Raw genomic sequence first — 22,128 nt, 5'->3', positions numbered from 1 at the left:
TGATAAATAATGCAGTTTTGCATTTATGTTTCTCAGAACTCTATAAGATGATGTGAGCATCTTATCAGGAAGGAGTCACCCATTAATAGTCCAGCTTATTCCACTAATATTCCAGGACATGAATTAATTAGCTCATTATTGGGAATTGGTTGTAATGGTCACTTTGCCTCTTTTTAAAATATATATATTTATTTTATATAACCAAGTCCATTTAAATGAAAACAAACATTTATAGACAATATTTGGGAATTTGGGTGTCGTTCTTTCCAAACTACTTCCTGTTGGTAGGGGGCTCTGTCATGGGGGATTCTAAGAAGATGCAGAAATCATGGTTGTAGTCTGTAAGGCTGCTTTGTCCAGCTGTTTTGAATATAGAATCACCTGGTACTGTGTTTCAGGCAGTCTGGCTTGATCAAACTACATTAGTCTGGAAGGAATCCACAGCTTTTCATTTTCTGTGGAAACAAAACAATTTGAGCTTCCATGGAAAGGCTACCATAAATGCCGTTCCTGGAGAGTGAGATCAACAACTAACTTATCCATGGAGCTCTCAACTAATGTCTGTTGGAAACAGGAGCAAACACCCATACATAAACACTGAGTCGAAGTAGAACCCAGATGCAGATGGAGAGGACAAGGCCAGGAGGCAGAAACACATAGAGACAGCTTACCTGAACAAGGAGGAGTTAACGGGCCACCAGACTGATAGCTGGGAAGCCAGCATGAGACTGACTCAGGCCCCCCTGAATATGGGTCTCAGCCAGAAAGACTGAGCAGTCTAAGGGCTCAGACAGTGGAGCCAGGATGTATGTCTGGTGCACAAAAGGACCTTGTGAACACATCCCCCATGGAGGGATAACTGCCTTAACCTAGAGACAGGAGAGAAGCCCTAGTCCCTACTTCACATGACCTGTCAAATCTACATGACCCCAACTGGATGGCATTCCCCTACATATGGAATTGGGGTAGGGGAATGGGAGGGGAGGGTGGTTAGAGTGCATGTCACTTTGCCTCTTTAAGGGCTTGAAGGAATCTGAATTCAAAATTGTAGCTTCTACCCCCACCATTACATCTTTGTGGCAAAAATTAGTTAAATACTTTTGTGAATTTAAACATACTACAATAAAAATATTTGTAACTACATCTCATGTTAACCTCCAAAATATCAGGCATCCTTCTTTTTGGTTTGAACTGATGCAACGACAGAGATCAGTAAATCAAATATGACACAGCTTATGATTTTTCTCTTACCTGCCTCATGACTTATACTCGGGAACACCTGTTATATTTTTAGACCATTGGTCCAGGGTTTCAAAAGTCACAAGGATCCAGCAAGTCCTGGACACTTGAAGATTTACTGTGATTTAGGCTTTCCCCTATAATGTATCTAGGAACTGATATTCTTTATAGTTACTAAGAAGAGGCATTGATTTTCAATATAAATCCATGGTGTTATGAAATGTGCAGGATTTGACCCTATGTTTTCAGTGCCTGCGACATGTGTGGATGTATTGATTTAGATGTGAGAAAATTGGAAATGCTTTAATGTTATCTTTTTTTATGGTATAATTGAAGGGTAGAAACGCACCATTTTTTTCTTTTTTAAAAACCTCTATTTTTTAGACAGGTGTTTTGTTGTATATGATTGTTTTACTATGATAATGGGACATGTGCAATAACAAAGTAATTTATACTTCTATCAAGGACTTTAAATTGCAGACATAGGTATTGTGGAACCCATATTGACTAAATTTTAAAATGATGTTTTTAATTTCTGAATGATCTTCAGGAAAGGTTGTTTGGAACTGAATTGAATAGTGTTCACATATTTCATGGTCAATACAGAAGAAAGATAATAATAAATGAACATAGGCATTTTATGAGATTAAAAACTGGAAACAACATAGCAATTTTATAACAAGGCTAACACAAGGGAAGCTATGCTGCTTGAGTATAGTGTAACATCTTTTATTATTTGGTGTATAAAATTAGAAATAGGAGAAATTACAGTGGTTAATGATTCTCAGTTTGAAGAGTAATAATAGACAGGGATAATCTGCTTTAATGATAGAATTTTATGACTAAAGATAGATACACAACATTTTAGAATAGTTTTATAATTAAATGCATTTGGATTCATACACAGATTCACAGACATGTAAGGGACAGATATTGTGATTTAGAGTTCCACTAAACATTGTAAAACTCACAAGAATCATGACATCCAATGCTTTCTTAGTAGAGATTAACTATCACATTGGAGGTCTACCACCAGAGGAGGAGATAACATTTACTGTACTGTTGATATTCTTTCTCCTAGGATTTTTCCCCTTATACACTCCATGATGTCATCTTTGGTGTGTTCTTGTGTATCTCACTTCATTATATTATTCTAGGAAAGATCAGTGCTACTAAATAGATTATTTGCCATTCATTAGAGTAACAACCATCATCATTTATGAAATTTTGTTGGTAAGATCTATGCTAGAAATCTTATGCTTTCAAATTCAGTCATTGCAACAATTTGTACTTTGCCCATTTCCATTTTCTTGATGAGAAAATCTAGGGATATCTAACATGATTTGCAAGATCATATGGCCGTATGCTGAAAGAAAAATTCTGTTGCAAGTCTTATGTTCTGAACTTTTAAATAATCATTAAATGATATCTAACTGAGGCAATGAAAGTGTTATTGTGTAAGCACAGAGAAGGGTGGGAATTGGTAGAGAATGGGAATAGACAGAAGGATGGGGGTAAGCAGAAGGATGGGGATAGGCAGAAGGATGAGGGATATACAGAAGGATAGGGGAATAGAGAGAAGGATGGAGATAGGGAGAAGGATGGGGGATAGACAGAAAGATGGGGGATATGCAGAGAAATCTGTTGGATGGTAAGGAGTGATGATTAATTTTTCAGCTCAAAGACCTGGATGACTAGAACAGATTAAGCCAAATTTTCCCAACCGATTTATAAAATGTCATAGAAATATAAACACAGGAGTAACTTTTACTTAGAGACTAGCTTTCCTTTAACTTCAATTAAGTAAAAAAATACATTTATTAATATTAATATGTAATGTTAAATATATGTATATTTAAACAGGCATATCTAGACAGTTGTACTGGTAGATATTCCATAGTTTATGCCTATTATAGAAAAATTGCAAAAATAAAAACAAAAACTGTGTGTGTGTGTGTGTGTGTGTGTTTTCTGCTTAGACATGAGTGTGTGTGGTTACCTATGCATGTATGTGCACGAACACTAAGGACCAGAGGTCAACTGTGGGTGTTGTTCCTCATGTACCACATATCTTGGTTTTCTGAGACAGTGTCTGTCACTGGCCTGGAACTCTTCAAAAAAAGTATTTTGGTTGGCCTTTCCATCTCAGACATCACCAGGAAGATACTGACTCATATAGATTTGGAACTTAAAATATATAAATCAAAAATTAAAAGAAATTTAATCACTTTATTCAAAATCAAATGAATGAACAAAATAGAATTCATATTTTCAAAAATAACTCTGTTCTTACTCTTCATTCATATTACAAAATGACATTTCAGTCTGGGCTAAACCAGATAGGGAGAGGACATGAACAATTATATTTTTTAACTTTCTCATTATCTCTTAGAATCCTGTTTGTTTCCCAATGTGAGTCAGGAAGGAATGGATCCAAATGGGAGAATAGATGAGGAGAAACTTGAAGAAGTAGAAGGGAGAAATGAAATCAGGATATATTATTTGAGAAAAAAAGTATTTTTAATAAGATAAAAAAATAAAGTCAAAATGTCAATAAACTTTGTAAAATGTGAAACAAGCTTTGTGCCCTGTAGTATCAAATATTTTGTCAATAGTTAAATCTTCTTATAAAAATAAGTAATTAGTCCATCTTTTTCATGAGCTTAAAAAAAAAGACATATTTCAAAATGAATTGCCTGAGGTCATCATAATGCAGGCTTTGCCTCTCAAACAGGAGTTAGAAACCAAGAGTAGAATTTCTGCTTCAGAGAAATACAAAGGTCTGATATTAAGACCTCTTCTGATGTGATCATTAAATAGTATTCATATCATAAGACTGCATATGTACTGGAGCACCATCACAAGATGTGTGTCTTGCAACATTTGATTAGTGCTTCAATAACTGGATGCCAAAGCCAATCTCGGTTGGCATAGAAGGCTCATGATTGCAGATGGCTTTAGAGAGCAATTGTTGTGCATATGATTGATACCACCATTTATTTACTTTGAGCAAAAACTGTGGCTAAATTTCTACATAACATGGAAGAATGTACTCTGTTTCTTACTGTTGGTGAGAAAAGTAGAAAACGGAATGAGGCCACATTATAATCTCTGTAAGAGCTCTGCAAATAAATGAGATCTAAAGACTGGGGAATTACATAGAGGTCTCAGTGTCTTAAAAATGATGCATGGTTCTCTAAACAGTATTGACATGTAGGAATTGGACAAATAACTGAGTTTCACATAGAACATATTTGTATATATCTCTACTATTACAATGGGATTGCACCCATTTGGTGGTTAATAAATAATTGCAGATGATTTGGCGCATCATTCTGAAGGCTGAGCGTATAACAGCAGTATATAGTGAGAGTCACCTCATGAAGGACTGTGGATGTGAAAGCAAATGTATAAAAGATAAATCTGGCCAAACTCATCCTTTCTTTCAGGATCTCATTTTTGATGTAACCCTATTCCCTTGCCATAACAGAATTAACTCATGGATGGTGACAAATGTTTCATGGTTTAATCACATATTTTTGGTCTCTTCTAATTAGAAAAATGACTATTAAAGTTCAACATGAGTTTTGGAGGAAACAACAAACCCAGAGAACCAGGAGTTATTTGTTTTACAAAAGTTCGTCAATTTATTGAATGCCATTGTGACTTGTGGAAAAGAAAAGATTTTAGATAAAAAATTAAACCCATAATGCTAATGATAATCTGTGAGGCTTCTCTCCTCTACTTGTAATTTTTTATTTCTAAAATAATCTTTGTGGATAATATAATACATCCAAATTATTGTTGAGATGCACCTGAATTCTCTCTACTGTGGGATCTGATTCAAAGTAAAATGCACTTCAAAATATGAAAGCTGTGTTTATTTTCTGCTGAAATTCAGTTACTTTGGATTCTTCTTTCTTGATCCAATGTAAATATAATCCATGACCTTGAATGAATGCTGGGAGCATAAATTTTCTAGCTGACGGTTCTTGATTTATAGGCAGGGCTCCTCAGAACAGTGAAGAAAATGATTCTTGCTATTTTTGATTATTTCTTCATCATTCATATTTTATATTCTGCATCTACCCTGAGGCTGTGTTCAATGATACATTTCTTTAAACTGGAAAAATACACAAGAATTTATAATTTATGAAATATAATTTCAATACCTGCTATGTTGTTTCTCCTGATATAATCAGAATAACAGTAATTACCAAAACAATCACAATATTTTAAAACTGCAACTTATTGAAATGAATTTTCTAAAGCTTTGGGAACCCAGCTGGAAATTCTTAGTGTTCAGTAACATTTTTTTTCTGGTGAAAATTCTTCCATAGGATTGGAGAAAGGGAGTCAGTACAGTTTCCAAGTGTCAGCCATGACTGTTAATGGCACTGGACCACCTTCCAACTGGTACACAGCAGAGACTCCAGAGAATGACCTAGATGGTAAGACCGTGTTTGTCTAGTTCTTAGTTATCTCAGCTTTTGATTCTGTAGCAAAGTTAATGCTCTCCATTTCTAAGATGTTTGTTTTACCCCTATCTTCAGGTGCATAAATAAATGAAATACCATTTGTGAAAAGAGTATTCACAAAGGTTTATGTATAGTATAGTGGCATTGACTCTGCCTTCATTATTGTGCTTATGCATTTTGCATAATTTGAGTAGTTTTCTATTATAGTATTTTAAACTCTTGACCTTGATTGTTTTCTTCATAAGAATTTCTGCATTGTCTGACAGTAATCACAATCTGTTTCTCTTCTCTGAACTTTTAAGAATGCTTCTTCAAAATGCAGGCAAGTATTTTAGACATGCTTCTAATAGCATTTATTTTTGACAATGTTTGTTGTGTTAAAGACAGCCTACTTAACTTGCTTAATTGAAAGTTACCTTGATACATTATGAGTTAAGACATTCTGGTTCATATAAAATGTGTGCAGCAATAAATTAAATACAGGCAGTCAAAGAAATTCCAGGATGAGAAATTTTTCTTGATATAAAAGTGTCATGGCTGAATAAAATCTAAGATAACTGAGTAAAATGAATAAGACATAAAGTTCAATTTATAAAATACATAGATGACACGAATAATTTGGACTAAAATATGAAGGAAACAAGTAATAAAATACAATATAGAAGGAAAATTTGTGTATGTAATGTCATGTGTTCAAACTAAGACCAAGAAAAACTTAATTAAAATGAAATTCTGCTATTTGTTGAATATTTGATCATACAAGGCTTCTACGTAAATAATGATAAGTATTTAAGTTTGGAAATAAAATTATCTGAGTAAAAATAAAGTTTAGAAATGTCTGCACCTCTTCCTCTCCCTCTTCTGTTTTCCTTTTCTGATCTACCTATAATCTTCTTTCTTTCAAATATAGTCAAATATTTCCACTATATCCTTGAACTCTTTTAATTCTCTTTTCCCTCAGTATTTTACATCTTATCTTTGTAAAATTAGTTATTCATGATTGTACAGATTTGATTTAATGAAAGCAATTGAGATGTCAATAAGACAATGAGCAGATGATGTATTCACTGTCGTGATGATCACTGCCATGTGGTAAGTAGTTATTGTATGAGTTTACTCTCTCATTACCCAGCATGAAGCAGCCTATGGGAAGAAGGGCCTGCCTTAGATTTCTACGATGTCATTCTCTTGTAGAAAGGATGGCATGGGTGTAGAAGAGCTGATCACATTGCAACAAAAGTCAGGTAGCAGAGAGTGAATGGGACAAAGACTTGGGCCAGCCCTAGTGACTGAAATCCTACAGCAAGGCTCTAAAACCAAAAGCTTTTTGCCAAACAGCCAAGAATCAAGTTCAGGCAAATGAGCGTTTTGGGTGTCATTTCACCTACAGACCAAAACATCCATTCAAAGAGTAGTTTATAAAAATCTGTTTCATGACAAGCATGGTGTGATGTTCTGAGGAGTAAGTATTGTTGAAGAATTTTTCTCTTCATGTTGAACATGTAGCAGAGACATAAAAGGCTAAACTGTAGGAAATAATTGTTACTATAAAGTAAACCTGGTTAAAATTGTATGCTACTTTATAATCTAAGGCAGAATAAATGGATGAATGATGACAGAAAGTCAAATTAAAATTGAGAGTTAAGATGTGCCATGTTGATGACTGAATATATTCACAGCTTTTGGTAGGCTAACGAAGGGAGAGAATGAGTAGTTCCATCCTAGCCTTGTCTAAAGATGGAGAATATTTATCAAAATAACACGCAATATAAATAAAACTAGCACTTGAAGACTAATGATAATTTCCTATAAATTGGAATTAGTAATATTATAAGTGGCAGAAGAGTTAATAAATGCAAGGCATACTTTAGCATAGGCAGCACTAATATTTTTTATAGATTGAAGCTGAATACATGATTAAGTTTGTACACAGATTGGTTTAATTCTGACAAGACCAAATTTTAATAGATATTGAATATTTTGAATCTTTTAAATATTAATATTTCCTTTAAATCAGTAACTAGTTTAAACTAAACACATGGCTAATTTTTAAAGAAGTGTTATAATTATAATTACATTTTGGAAAGATTGCACTAAAGCATGAAAATGTATGTATGCTGTTGAATACCAACATAGATTTGGCCAACATTAGAGGTTTACACATAAATAACTACATTAAAATATTGACTTGGTTTATATAATTGACACAAAGCCCAATTTTTACAAGGTTCATATTTCCATAATAGACCAGTGGATAATTCATAAGAACATATGTGTACAAAGTAGCTCGTTTTTTCTCAGGCAAAATAATAAGGTTCTTGCTATCAAGGAATATATATTTTATTCACCTAGAGATAGGAAGTGATAAATACTTAAATGAAATAGTAATAGAGAGATGGCTAACCATTAAGTACATATGTCGCTCATCCAAAGAATCTACATCGTAGCACCCACATGGGGCTCCTCACAATCACCTGTAACTCCAGATGTTCATTCTGGGACACAAAACCACTTACAAAACACACATAAACAGACACATCATTTAAAACAGTAAAGATTATTTTTTTAAAAAAATAAAAAGAAAGCATTATAGAGAGAGTAGAAAGGGCTACAGAGTATCACTTTGTATAGAAGAAAATTTCTCAGATTAGGTAACTTGTACAGACTATAAGAAAATGAGAGGGCAACTAGGTGAGTACATCAGAAAACAGTTTTCCTGACATGGAAGTCTCTTTTGTCCCAAAACTGAAGCTCTACTTGCAAAGCTATCAATGAAATCAGGCTTATAAGTGCTACTACCATCTGTATTAGTTAAAGAATTATATACCATTAGCATGCTTCACTTTTCTATTTTACATCAGGAATAATGTTCAAAGATTTTGTGCTGTTCTTTTTTAAATACTTTAATCCATTTTCATGAAATAAATATTATTAGTTTTAGTTCAAAGAAAAATAACAATATAAAATCATTCACTAAGTGGTCAGGTCAGCTAGGAACTCAGGGTCTGCTTCTGTGAATCCAGGCCTAGTGCTCAGTGAGAAGACGCCAATAACCCCACTACTGTGTATGTATTTAGAAATTTATGAAACAGAGCTGCAGTGATTCAAGGCAAACAGTTGAAGGAGTGAGATCTTATCATTTACCCAAACCTAGAGGCTATATCTCTTACTGGAAGGAGTGAAAATAAATGGAGCAGAGGTACAGGAGGTCCTATAAAATACCCAGCATGGAAAGGACCCTGCACTTGACTTATGTACTTTTTCTCTGACTCTGAGTGAATCAAATTCCAAGTGGATCCAATGTAGAAACTCACAGCTTTTTGGATGGACAACAACCTTCCCCCGATTACATGCTTTTTTTTTTTTCCCTATCTCTGTTATAGTCATTAATCTGAATGTAGTTCTCATGATTAGAGCCATACTAAAAGCTTACACTTACTGAGTTTTCCACACTTTATTTCTAAGCTGGTTTCTTTTCTCCATGCAATAACCCTCCTTATGTTTTTCTTATTTCACTATTGTTGCAACTATTAGGAAATGTAATTAAAAACCTCTAGTATGTTGAGTCATGTGGATTGTAAGCAATAAATTTGTAAGACTAGCTCTGCTGATGCAGAGATAATGGTTGCACTGGTTGAAAATTATTTCATTAAAATGAGTAGTACTTGAAAGAAGTGTTTTAAGGAAAGGGTGTTTTGACAAGTATGATTAAACAGAAACAAATATTCTTTTAAAAAAACATTCTTTTAGTATATTACTGGTCCAGAAAAAATGTTAACTCATTGTGTGAGTGTTACTCTTTTGTAAGGTTTGTTTATATTTATTTTCTTTGAGAGTTTGCCAGCATGTATGGTGCATTTGTATGTAGCACATGTGTGCATGATGCACATGGGCACCATCAGAGGGCATCCGATGCCCAGGGAGAAGTCACAGACGGGTTGTGATTCTTTATCAGTGGTGGGAGCAAAAGCAGAGATTTCTTCACAGTTATGAAGTTCTTTTAACCACTTTGGCATCTATAGAGCTGTGAATGTTACTCTTTTACAAGTTCTTTTCCTTAACACAGCTCAGTTTTGCATATTTTTCATTCTTCTATACTTTCATCTTAATGGTATTTGCCGAACCAATCCTGTCCCTTCTCACAATACAGGTTAGTAATGTGAAAACAGAGTACATATAAAGGAGTTTTGGGGACTCGCATTTCTTGACCAAGTGATGTTAAGGAAGATGACATCAATTGTTTGAAGCATAATGGGAACTAACAGATTTCAAACAATTTATCTATAAAAAATAAGACGAGCTTTACTCTCTCTACAAAGCAATTCTTCCTTTACTGTAAGAAATTAGAAAGGTTGTTCTTAATGATTTCTCGATTTATTGATCCATGATGATTTTTATAAAGTCCTAAAAACATATGTGATCTGACTTCCTTTCATTTTACTTTTCACTGACCCATTCAAATATAAAGTAGGAATAATTGTATTGATGAATGTACCAACTAGATTGTACCGGGCATCACTATAACACATCTGCACACATATACACATACTTATGTGTACACATATATAATTTTATAACCGTTTACATGAAATAATCTTTAAATATTTATCTAATTTTTACTGATTCATGTAAATGTGTAAATTATAAAAATCACATGAAAATGACATCTTTTTTTATAATTTTTTTATTTAATTTTATATAACAAAGTCCAATTAAATGAAAACAAACATTTATACACAATATTTGGGAATTTGGGTGTCGTTCTTTCCAAACTACTTCCTGCTGGTAAGGGGCGCTGTCTTGGGGGATTCGAAGAAGATTCAGATATCCTGGCTGTAGTCTGTAGGGCTGTTTTGTCCAGCTGTTTTGAATGTAGGATCAACTTGTACTCTGTTTCAGGCGGTCTGGCGTGATCAAACCACATTAGTCTGAAAGGAATCCACATCTTTTCATTTTCTGTGGAAACAAAAATAGAAATCCTTTTCCCCAGTAACTTGTTCTGCTCCCAACTAACAGTCTCAGCTTCCGTGGAAAGGCTATCATAAATGCCCTTCCCGGAGAGTGAGATCAACAACTAACTTATCCATGGAGCCCTCAACTAATGCCTGTTGAAAATAGGAGCAAACACCCATACATAAACACTGAGTCGAACTAGAACCCAGAAACAGATGGAGAGGACAAGACCATGCGGTAGAAGCACATAGAGACAGCTTACCTGAACAAGGAGGAGCTAAGGGCCACTAGACTGATAGCTGGGAAGCCAGCAGGGAACTGACTCAGGCCCCCCTGAATATGGGTCTCAGCCAGAAGGTCTGAGCAGTCTAAGAGACCTCAGACAGTGGAGCCTGGTGTACAAAATGACGTTGCAAACATATCCCCCATGGAGGGATAACTGCCTTATTCTAGAGACAGGAGGGAAGCCCTAGTCCCTACTTCACATGACCTGTCAAATCTGCATGACCCCAACTGGATGGCATTCCCCTACATATGGAATTGTGGTGGGGGGATGGGAGGGGAGTGTGTTTAGAGAGCATGTGAGAGGGCAGAGAGGGGAAAAGGGAGGGAAGAGGGAGGACTGGAGGGGAGGAAGGGAGGGAGGGAGGGAGAGGGAACTGGGATCGACATGTAAAATAATAAATTAAAAAAAATGCTTTGACTCCAAAAAATTAACCTGAAAATGACTTCTATGTCACCTTTCAAAACTGGTTTTGGGAAGCTTTCAGTAGAAATCATGCCTAAGTAAGAAATAACCACATAGAATTTCTTTCATCTACCCTACTTTGTGGATAAGGAAGAAACAACCATTTAAATAGATCGTGTAAAATGGAAAGTATTGTTTTCCACACCAAAATAAATTCATACTGGAAGAGACCTGGGAAATTAGTACTCTTGGCATATATCTGCTATGTAGCCATCTCACTAGTCTCCTAATGACCTCCAGAGAGATGTGTCCATGACCATGCTCTGAACTGTGAGTCGGTAAGCAGAGACAGTACTCTTTGCTGAATTTTCAGTGGCCCCTTCTTCCTTTCTTTGATACTTGCATGTCTCTTTCTTTCTCTAATTGGCTTAATCTGTGTGAAAATGAACAGTAACTTGGAGAGCTACAGGAATCCTCATGGATTGTCCTCTTAATTAGGACATTTTGTTAAAGTAATTATAAATCCAAACTATACTGTTTGCTCAAGGTTCCTTGGAAATTGCAATGCTATTACTGGCAGTTGGGAAGTTTTGAAATATTTATTTTGAGCTACAGGTTTTAACCTTAAAAAAAATAAAAAATCATTAGAATTCACTGAAGTTTTTAATGTAAGCACCTTACATAAAGATTTAAGGAAATGTTTTATGAAGTTCAGGAGGTATCTTTCAGGAAATAGATTCTGGAGATCTGTTTATCCTGCCTTTATAAAGGGCAGAAAGAGGTGGAATTGCCAAACATCATTGATGATGACATGATTTAAAGTTAAACATTTCCCATTAAGTGGAGTAGCTTGGCTAGCAAAATACCAGCTGTAAGGATTCAGGCATTAAGGCATTATCCTGGCCTGCTCGATACCTGGCAGAATGCACTTAGTCAGTACCCTGGTCAGACCAGGAGCAAAGAACCCCATTAAAAGAAAGACCTCCATCCACATATGCTCTCTTTGTGCTCTCTCTTTCCACTTTCTCCCTCTGTCTTTTCGGCTCTCTTTCCTGCTGTTCCCCTGAGACAGAAAGGACTTTTCTTGTCTCCCTTTTCTCTTCTATCCTATCTCTGAATCTGTGTCTCTTTAACCCCCCCACCCCAATAAACTCCACACTAAGCTCTGCCTACTTGGCCTGTTTGTCCCCAATCCTCAGTCACCCTCACCTGCCATAGACTACTCAAAGGTTCCTCACAGGCATTATCATAACACCAGCAGTACACAGACTCTTAAAGTATGGCAATGATGAAGCAAAATGTGGGGTCAGATAACTACTCTAGCTTTCTGCTTTCAGGAAATAGGTAATTATCCCTATAATCATGAAAATTAATTAATTTGCCATTCATTTCATTGGAAATGTGATGAACCAAGGTAACTCTGTGTTTTGGAACTAGAACAGTGTGTGACACTTATCTAATAACAAGTATAGAGAAGGAACATATAGTCAAGCTTATTTTCTGAATTATGGTAAGACCTATGCTGATTAGTCTACTTATAAAGAAGAGGTTCTGGATATTTACTTAAGAAAAAATTCACAAAATAAAAGATCCCTTAAAAGATTTATTAAGCAGGACAATGTGATTCTTAGTAAGGTGAAAATTTTGGAGAAAATAGAGTGGTAGAAAATACATGAATTATGATATGCTGCAGGAAGGCAATTCCTCAAACATTTGAACACTCATCTCCTGAAAGCCCTTCATTTTCATATCAGAAGACACTTGGTAGGTGTAAATTATGTAGGGTTCTGAGAAGGCAAATTATCATGGATAATCAGGGACCCTATTTAGTTATTAAAGTTCTTAATTGAGTAAAGCAATAATTCACAAGTAAGATGCAGTTGTGAATATGCCAGAATATGCAGTTGAAATTAAGCAATGCCCAAAACAAGGGAAGATGCAGCTTATAGATTCACAGCCACAGTCAACAGTTGATACATCTACAGTTCATACATACAACCCATATGCCTAAGACTCAGGAATATCCTGAAAGAGGGGACAGGAAGATTTGTATATAACAAGAAAGTTACCCACATGAAAACCCAACAGTATAGGTACAAAAAAAAAAAAAAAGACCTTGAATAGTGAGGAGACCAGTTGACATGTCAATGTTAATGGGGAAAATTTCACAGGGTCACACCCTAAGTTGAAGCAACACAGGCAATTGAAGACTGATGAGAAAGGGAGAATCGGGGTGCACCAGATGATTTCCCCTCAATGGTAATCTAATCACAATTGATCAGCTGTGAAAACACATTTCTAGGAGCAATACAATGGGACTCAGCAGGACACACATGCAAAAATATAGCAGCTAGTGAGCTAGTACAGTTGCCGTGAAGTTTAATATTTGAATCATTGACAAAATTGTATACAGAACGAATAGATTTCCATACCATATGGAAAATTATGTTTCTGTTTTATTTTAGCTTTGTGTTACTACTATTACTTGAGATCAAATTGTATCAAAGCACTGAGCATGAAACAAAAAGAAATTATCGAGGAAAGGCATATTTGTCACTTTTTCCAGTTCTGTGAACAAATCTCTAATGTGGAGCAGTTTAATGAGGGGAAAAATGTATTTTGGAAGATGGAGTTAGTATATACAGTACTTAATATACATAGTATCATAACAAAAAAAATGTATGGAGGTAGAAGTGGGAAGGAGCAAGTAATGTTGTGTCCACCCATATCCAGGAAGTGGAATGAGATAAACACTTGTGTTTAGAGTGCTTTCTTCGTTTTCTACTTTACTTCTGTCTGTAAATGCCATGGCAAACAAAGGTGCCTGCCATTAATGCAGTGCCCTATTTATTTATTAATTCTAGTAAATCAAAATAAACCATCAAGCATTATTATAGGAGTTAGAGGATGAGGATCTGATCTGGAATTCACAATCAATTTTAGAATATAAACGAGGGCTAAAGCTGTAGAAAAGTTTTTAGAATGCTTGTCTCACAGTCCCAAAACAAACCCTGGGTTTGTTCCTTAGCACTAAGTAATCAACATGATGTTGAGACAAATGCCTATAATCCTGTCATTTTGAAGGCAAAGGGATAGGAAACAGGAGCTCAAGGGCATCCTTACGTTACATTGTGATTTCAAGATGATCTTGAGCTAATGAGACTCTGTCTCAAAAGTAAATAAATAAATAAAATATGAATGCTAGGCAAGCATCAAAAGTAAACAGCACTTTTAAGCAAGTTTTGAGTTATCTGTGGAAAAGTATCAAGACATACCATGACCTCTGAATTTTCTTTAAACCTCCCAAAGATACTATAGTCAATTTAGAGTTGTAGATACAAAATGTAGTGAACAGACTGAAAAGTCTCACTTCCCAAAGTATATCAGATTATCATTCTAACAACTTGAATTCATACCCCTAAATCTTGTTTATATATATTGTAAATTTGTCAGAACATACATACAGTTACCTAATCATTATAATGAATAATAATGTATATGAATATATGTTACAACCTGTACTTCAAGATTAACATATAATTGTTTTTCCCATTTAAATAGTTTAAGACTATCAACTTAATTCATCTCCTGATCATACTAAAAGTTCCATCAAAAATACCTCAAATTACTTCACAAATAACTTTTAGGAGTTAGAGCACAGTCCAGGACAACACATAGCATATGATTTTATCACTCTACTCATCAGTCACCCACCATCTTGTTCCTCTGCTCTGACATATGAATAAAATGGGATTTTTTCTAACATCTGTTTTATCTAATTATTATGTTGGTGCCATTATAATTATTATGTTCAGTTCTACTTTCTACTTATTCATAAATTTAAATTGTTTTTGTAAATGGAAATATATTCATAGATTTTAATACTCATCTCAGAAAAAACTATATCAAATTATGCAGAGAATTTTTCCCAATATAATTGTAATATGAAATTAGAATCACATTTTATAACATTTCAACATGAAAGACTATTTACTACAGAGCTATCACGAATTGGATTTTAAGTTTTGAGGTCAGACTAAACATATTAATGAATGGTGTTACTAAACTAATAATCCATACTAATGATACCAAATATGTTTATAAATAGAAAAACATACTTGTAACTAATACTTTTCTCCAAGTAAAATGTATGCTTACCCTCAAAAGAAACTTTTAGGACCTGATAATCAGGCAAACAGGTTTGATGTGTGCTTTACTGTATTAAGAATACTTCACGATGCTTTATAAAACTGGTTTTCATTTTTTACAAAGCTGTATTTGCTTAGTATTAGTTTAGCTAAAAATGTAAAGTGTGTGTCATAACCATGTAAATGCATCTAAATAAATAGTTTCAAATTAGGGCAAAGGGTGGGGTTTGCATCGCATCCGTAACAAAAGCATATTTTCTTCTGGGGAAATTACCTTGTGGCTCATGTGGTATTTTATGTGTGAAGAAATGTGTAAGTCAAGAAATGACACTTTTCCCATAGTCTTTGGTATAAGTCATTTATGATAGTGGGTTGATTTTTTTTTGGACCTGTAGGTTTGGGAAAATCAGTTCTCAACTGCTGTTATAGCACAATTTTAAATCTGAGACTCTTACTATAATTCAAGGAGTGTTCATTTTGTACAAGGATTTGAGTAGGCAAAGCCAAAACTAATTTTTCTAAGAAATTAGTCTGCATCAGTTCTTAGCCAAGTGCTTTTTCAGAATTTCAGAACAAGAGTCTATAAAGAAAAAACAGAGTTGGAAAATTTAGAGTTGGAAACATGTCCAAAATTCTGAGTACTTGAGTCCTGTTCTAGCCACAGCAAACTTTAATTTGTTCATAGAATGTTTGATGTCCTTATGCATTGTGTTGGTGAAATGATCAATTATTCTGTACAACACATACACTCACAGGTAAGATGGGTTTGGATTATTATTCATTATGCTTGAGCCCTTCCCTAATTATTGTCTTCTCATGCTACAGAGTAATTTAACTTTTCCAAGACTTAAGTCTAATCTTATAAAAAAAATTATAACAATTAAATGCATCTTAGTATTCACAATGGAAATTTACTATAACAATAGAGTACTTGGCATGTGTTGTTATGATTGCTTTTTAACATATTAGTTCCCAGCCCTTGACTTCACTTCGTTCACTTTGAGAGAATAACAAAATATTCTTACTGTTTCTTATGATGCATTTGTTTGTGATGCTTGTTGTTTGCATTAAGAAAGCAGAGATTGTCACCTTTGGTATAAATGGGGGCATATTTCTAAACTCATTGAGAGCCCATCATCTACTGATATAGTAAGATTTAATATTAAAAAGAAAATTGTAAAATTGTCATTGATATTTAAAAACAATTCATGTTAATCAGACTATGTACAGCCCTTAAAATGTTTATTGCTTTGTTAAGAAACTAAATACAGGAATTATGCTAAATCATGAAATAATTAAAATATTTTCTTTCAAATCTAAAGGGGCTGGCAAAGGTTACTACTACTTCATGTATTAAAAATGTAGAGATTTCAGTAGGAAAAATTAAACAATCTTTCAAAAATCTAACATTTTATTCTAAAAGTATTACTATTTACACAAAAATATTGAATAGTTGGAAATTTCAAGAAAATACATTAAAACCATTGTAAATAATTAGAAAAATTTATAAGCCAGTAAATATGTAAATACAAAAGCTACTTTCCTGTTAAGTAGCATTGATAGCATTAATTAATTATATTAATCATTAAAAAGAAGGAAACAAAAAGCTAAAACTTTGTATCTACAGCTAATTTTAATAAGATTTGAATGAATGTGTTCAAAGATATATGTTACATTATTATAAAATTTATTTTCATTATTATATGTATTTACATTATTATAAAAATATAAAATAATATATGATAAAACACACACACATGTGACGAGAGATGTCATTCTGTATATGTTTCTCATACTGGTTAATGAATAAAGCACTGTTGGCCAATAGGAAAGGAAGATAGTAGGGACTAGGAGACAAGGAGGAAAGAGGAAGTAGTAAGGAGGAGTCAGCATGGAGAGACCGGGGAGACCTGATGCCTGCCTCACTCCCCGGTAAGGAGACCACGTGGAAATACATAGAAATGGGTTAATACTTAAGACAGAGCTAGCCTATAAGAAACAAATAATGGGCCAACAGCATTATATCAAATACAGAGTCTATGTGTGTTATTTGGGGCTGGCGTGGCAGCAGGACAAGACCAGTGGTGGCAGGCGGAAAAACCATACTCGTTACACACACACACACACACACACACACACACACACACACATATATATATGTAAAAAGAGAATATTAATTCCTGGATGACAATGTGAGCACTATGTAAATTTTAATTCTTTCACATCAATGATTAATTCAATGCAATTCCAGTCACAGACAACTTTATATGAAGAATAAATGTAAAAGAATTTAAAGAAAGTTTCAAAAGTATGATTAACATTTGCTATAAAATCTAATTAAAATTCAATATAGTGCTATTTGGCATAGGAATACATAATTAAATCAGTGTATACTGAGAAACATCTATGTGGATATTTGAGAACTAAATGTAAAATCAAGTCAGCACTTTAGTTACAAGGTGTTTCATTGAATGTTTCTGGAGCCACTGCCAGTCTTTTTCATAGTTCATGTAATGTTTTCTCTATAATAATAGCTTATTTTAGTTGACTCTGGTGCTAGAATTTAAGTCAAAGAGGGTGACAAGATCATTCATTGCATAGTTCAAAATAGAAAGGCAATGGTAGTTTCTTTCTTTTCATAATCAGGATAGAAGAGTGAAGCCCAAATTAACTGTGAGCTAACCATTTACTATTACTGCTTTCTTGTTGCTTGTTGGTTTGATTTTGTTTTGTTTTTTAATACCATTGGTGAGTATAAGTTTCTGTTTCAAAAATAAACAAGAACTACTAGTTGCATTCTCTTCCTTGAGACTACATGTAGATACCGTTCCTCAATTATAAAGCCCCAGCCTGTTGCACTTATTTTTACCTCCATTGCACTGTTGCAGTATCCTTTTGTTAGCCTTGACCTACATTCTAACCTTCTCCATTCTGTCAGCTACATTCACATCACCATACTTCCTATTATCCTGTTATTTTTGTCACCTGAAAATAACTCCATGCCTGTTCTTTTGGCACCACATTGTCTTCCTGGATCCCAGACACTACAGTGTTAGCAAACTGATTCCTCATAGCGAGACATGATGGCATCATTTCATTGTCCAAGCTTACCTTCATTTGTGCCCATTATATCCTCCACTCTGATTTCAGATATCTAGTCCTGTGCTCATTTCCTCTTCAGCTACATATACTTGGCCACAGATGTCTCGTGCTTTTGGAATCCATGTGCTATTTGGGAACAGGATTTAAGGTGTATATTTTCTAATCAACTTGTCCATCTTCTGCATACTTAGGTGGTGTACTGTATCTTGGGGTAAAATTCTTCTGCCTAGAATAATACAAAGGATGACATTTTGTCTTGAACTTCTAGATGTTTTTACCCATCCCATGTCACATGGTAGATGGACAAGTAACTATGTAAATACAGCTGGGAATATGTGGATTATAAATAGAACCCAGTTTAGTTCTTCATATCTATTGTTATTGTCAGAAAGTCTTAGTTACAGCTTGGTGTATATATTCTTCTCCTTGTTACACTTGTCAAAAACAGGACTGTGTCACCCTTCCCTTCAGTTCTGAATTAAAAACAAAGCACTGGAAATAGATTTGTCCATTCATAGCTCACACATTCCATGCTGCCTAAACTGGCTATGTATATATCCCAATACTAAATCATAAACTTATATGATGCATCATTAGCTTTATCTGTCTCTGAAAAATATATGGCAAAAGTTTAGACATAGCTTCTAGTTATCTGAAAAGTCCCTTGACTTAGGCTGTTAAAAAATACAGTGGTACATCTTCAAATCACAGTAGAATAACGTTCAGTAGAATAATATTGAAGTGTTTAGCATACTGTTTGGTGAAGATTGGGATAAAGTCTGGGACTGCCTCACATCTGCAGTTCTTTGAAATGAATTCTTTTCTGGCAAGTCTTTATTCATTTTTCTTCTCAGCATTAAATACTGTGTATGTTTTTATTAGGTTTCCTATTAAAAAATTAACTAAACTTTAATAATACAAATTACATGTGTGCTATGCTTACTATTTCACAAACATCATCTCATTTAACATTTTATACATAGTGTGCACTGATAGTGATTCAATAAATTTGGGACTACTTATCTCAATATTTCACCTTTTCAACAATCATCATGAGTGAGATAACCCATTCCAGAATGAAAAAAACAAACAAACAAACAAACAAACAAAAAAAACGCCTATTTTTTTCTCTCCTTTGCTGGTGCTCAATTTGTGTCTTTAGATATGTGTTTGTGTTTCTCATTTGGAATACCCACAGAGGCAAGGAAGTTACCCGGACTATAATGGATCAATATGAGTATATTTTGAACAAATTACCATTTCTTTCTGTTTGATGATGGGATGACAGCTAAAGGAAGTTACTGTTTCCCAAATGTCACAAAGCTGACTAACACTGAGTGAATTTTGTGGCTAATAATTTTGAAAGCTATTAAAACATCAAGCTAAGAAAATGATAGTAATTAATTATTAAGAAATCTGTATAGTAGAGTTCAAAGATAAACACACAAACTATATTCAAGATGTATGGCAGATGTGGCCTAAAGTTATCATGTCTCTGTGGAATGAAGTCCTGCCAAGTGGGCATGAAAACATTACTATGTATTAACTATGCTGAAGAAGCAGAACATGGATATATCCATTGCCATTTGTAATTTACTGTATAGAACTGTAGACTATCAAGGACTGTAACAAAATTCTTCCAATAATGAAGCATTAAGTGTAGTACAATAAATGGAGAACAAATAAATATTTTCCCAAAGTACCAGCTTCTTGACCCTCCTTGGTAGGGCTATATACAGCAGACAGTACACAGCAGATTGTTTTCATTAAAAAGTGCCAGGAGAGACAAATCTTTCTGATTACAAAGAAAGGGAGAAAAGCATTTATAACAGTAGTATTTTCATCTGATTTTATTTCGACATTATTCTCTTTCTCCCTTAAAATTCTTATCTTGTGGAGACAGTTATAGAAAATTGTGGTGATTTTATATATAATGACAGCTGTGTTTAACATTATAGAAAATACAGACTCAATACCCATATGTTTGAGTATTGTGTGCCAGGAACTATTGTAGATGCAGGAGTTTGAGAATTTATAAAAGGGAATGAGATGAAAAGCAAAGGAATAATTATGTAAAATTGTTAGCATAAAATGTAATAAATCCTACAGGAAAATAAGAGAGCAATGATTTGAGGAAGGCTGGCTCTCCTGGTTAAGTTAGTACCCAGAGAAATATGTTCATCATAGCTGGGAGCACAAGATGGTCCTGAGAATTCAGCTGGCCTTTCCGTAACTATTGAGGCTCCTCGTTATCCTTTATTGCATTCAAAGGTGTCACTCTGTATGTATACCTCAAGGTATATAAAAGCAGGAGTGTAAATGCATGCTGTTTCTCTATTGCAACATTTAATGACACTTTTATCAATTAATTATGATCATAGGGATAGAAAGTAGGCATCTATCATGGCAATGTTAGAACTAGGCCACCTTATCAATAATACATGGCCTCCTCCTCATAATAACTAGGTCAGGAGATTGTTCATAATCCAGGACAGCATATTTAGCCTCAACTACTTACTTCATCATATAAATCAGAAGTGTAAAGTTCCTTTATATTCCTGAGAATCAAATGTCTCCCATACATATGACATTATGGGATATCAACGAGTATCTGGTAGGTTTGAGTATAGCTAATATCAGTGTGAAGCAAAGAATGGGATAAGTTGATTAAATGAGAATCATAAGAAAAAAAATAGGTCAGAAAGGTCAGGGGCAAAAGCAAAGAACACAAATGGCCTAAAAAGACTCTGATCTTACAGTGGTGGAAGGAAAATTTGGGGATAAGATTTTGAACACAGTAATAACAAAATCCTGGTTGAATTCTTGTTTAATTTACTCACATATGCTTTATGTATGTATTTATGCATTTGTTTTAAGTACCATGTATATCCTAGTGGTGTGTGTGTATGTTTGTGTGTCTGTATTTGTGTATGTATAAATATATTTTTAAGTACAATCTTTCATCCAAAACCTAATTTTACGTGTCTAATTGCTTCTCTGGTCCCTTTGCACACTTTACTTCAGACACTCAAATTTAACCTTATTCAAAACTGTTTGTTTTTATCTCAGTAGATCCTCCCTGTGTTGCTTAAAACAGAATCCTCTGGCACACTTATTCACACAAGTGTTAAAAGCCTTTTGTTTGTCTCTGTTCTCTGTGCTCCTTCCCCAATGTTACTGAAAATGTAATAAAGCCATCCATTGAAAATAGCAATCCAGTTGAAAATAGATCACATTCTTGTTAGGAAACACCATTCAACATTTTCTTGTCTTGTTTAATGTATTCTCTGCATCTCTTTATCATTTTGAATGTCCTTCACCTCAATCCATTCCTATTTTTGGTTACATGAATGATGTGTGTGTGTGTGTGTGTGGTGTGATGACATACCTTTGCTGGCCAGAGGACAACTTATGAGAATTGGTATTTTCCTTCCACCTCATGGTTTCTAGATATCAAGCCCATGTCAAACTTGGTAACGAATGTAGTTACCTTAGCTGAGAGATCTTCCTCACCAATCTC

The 22,128-nt window shown here is 34.4% G+C and overlaps 1 protein-coding gene across 1 annotated transcript in view; it reads left to right on the top strand.

The window, feature by feature from the left end:
* Dcc (DCC netrin 1 receptor) overlaps positions 1-22,128 on the top strand; it is a 538,940-nt gene that overhangs the window by 366,388 nt on the left and 150,424 nt on the right. Inside the window, exon 13 of the mRNA XM_051201201.1 lies at positions 5,580-5,690. Within this exon, the coding sequence (XP_051057158.1) occupies positions 5,580-5,690 (111 nt within the window). The remainder of the gene's footprint in view (positions 1-5,579; positions 5,691-22,128) is intronic.

Source organism: Phodopus roborovskii, unplaced genomic scaffold, assembly GCF_943737965.1.
Source record: "Phodopus roborovskii unplaced genomic scaffold, PHOROB, whole genome shotgun sequence".
Lineage (NCBI taxonomy): Eukaryota > Metazoa > Chordata > Mammalia > Rodentia > Cricetidae > Phodopus > Phodopus roborovskii.
Note: the sequence above shows the minus strand (reverse complement) of the source record. Positions and strands in the feature narration are given on the sequence as shown.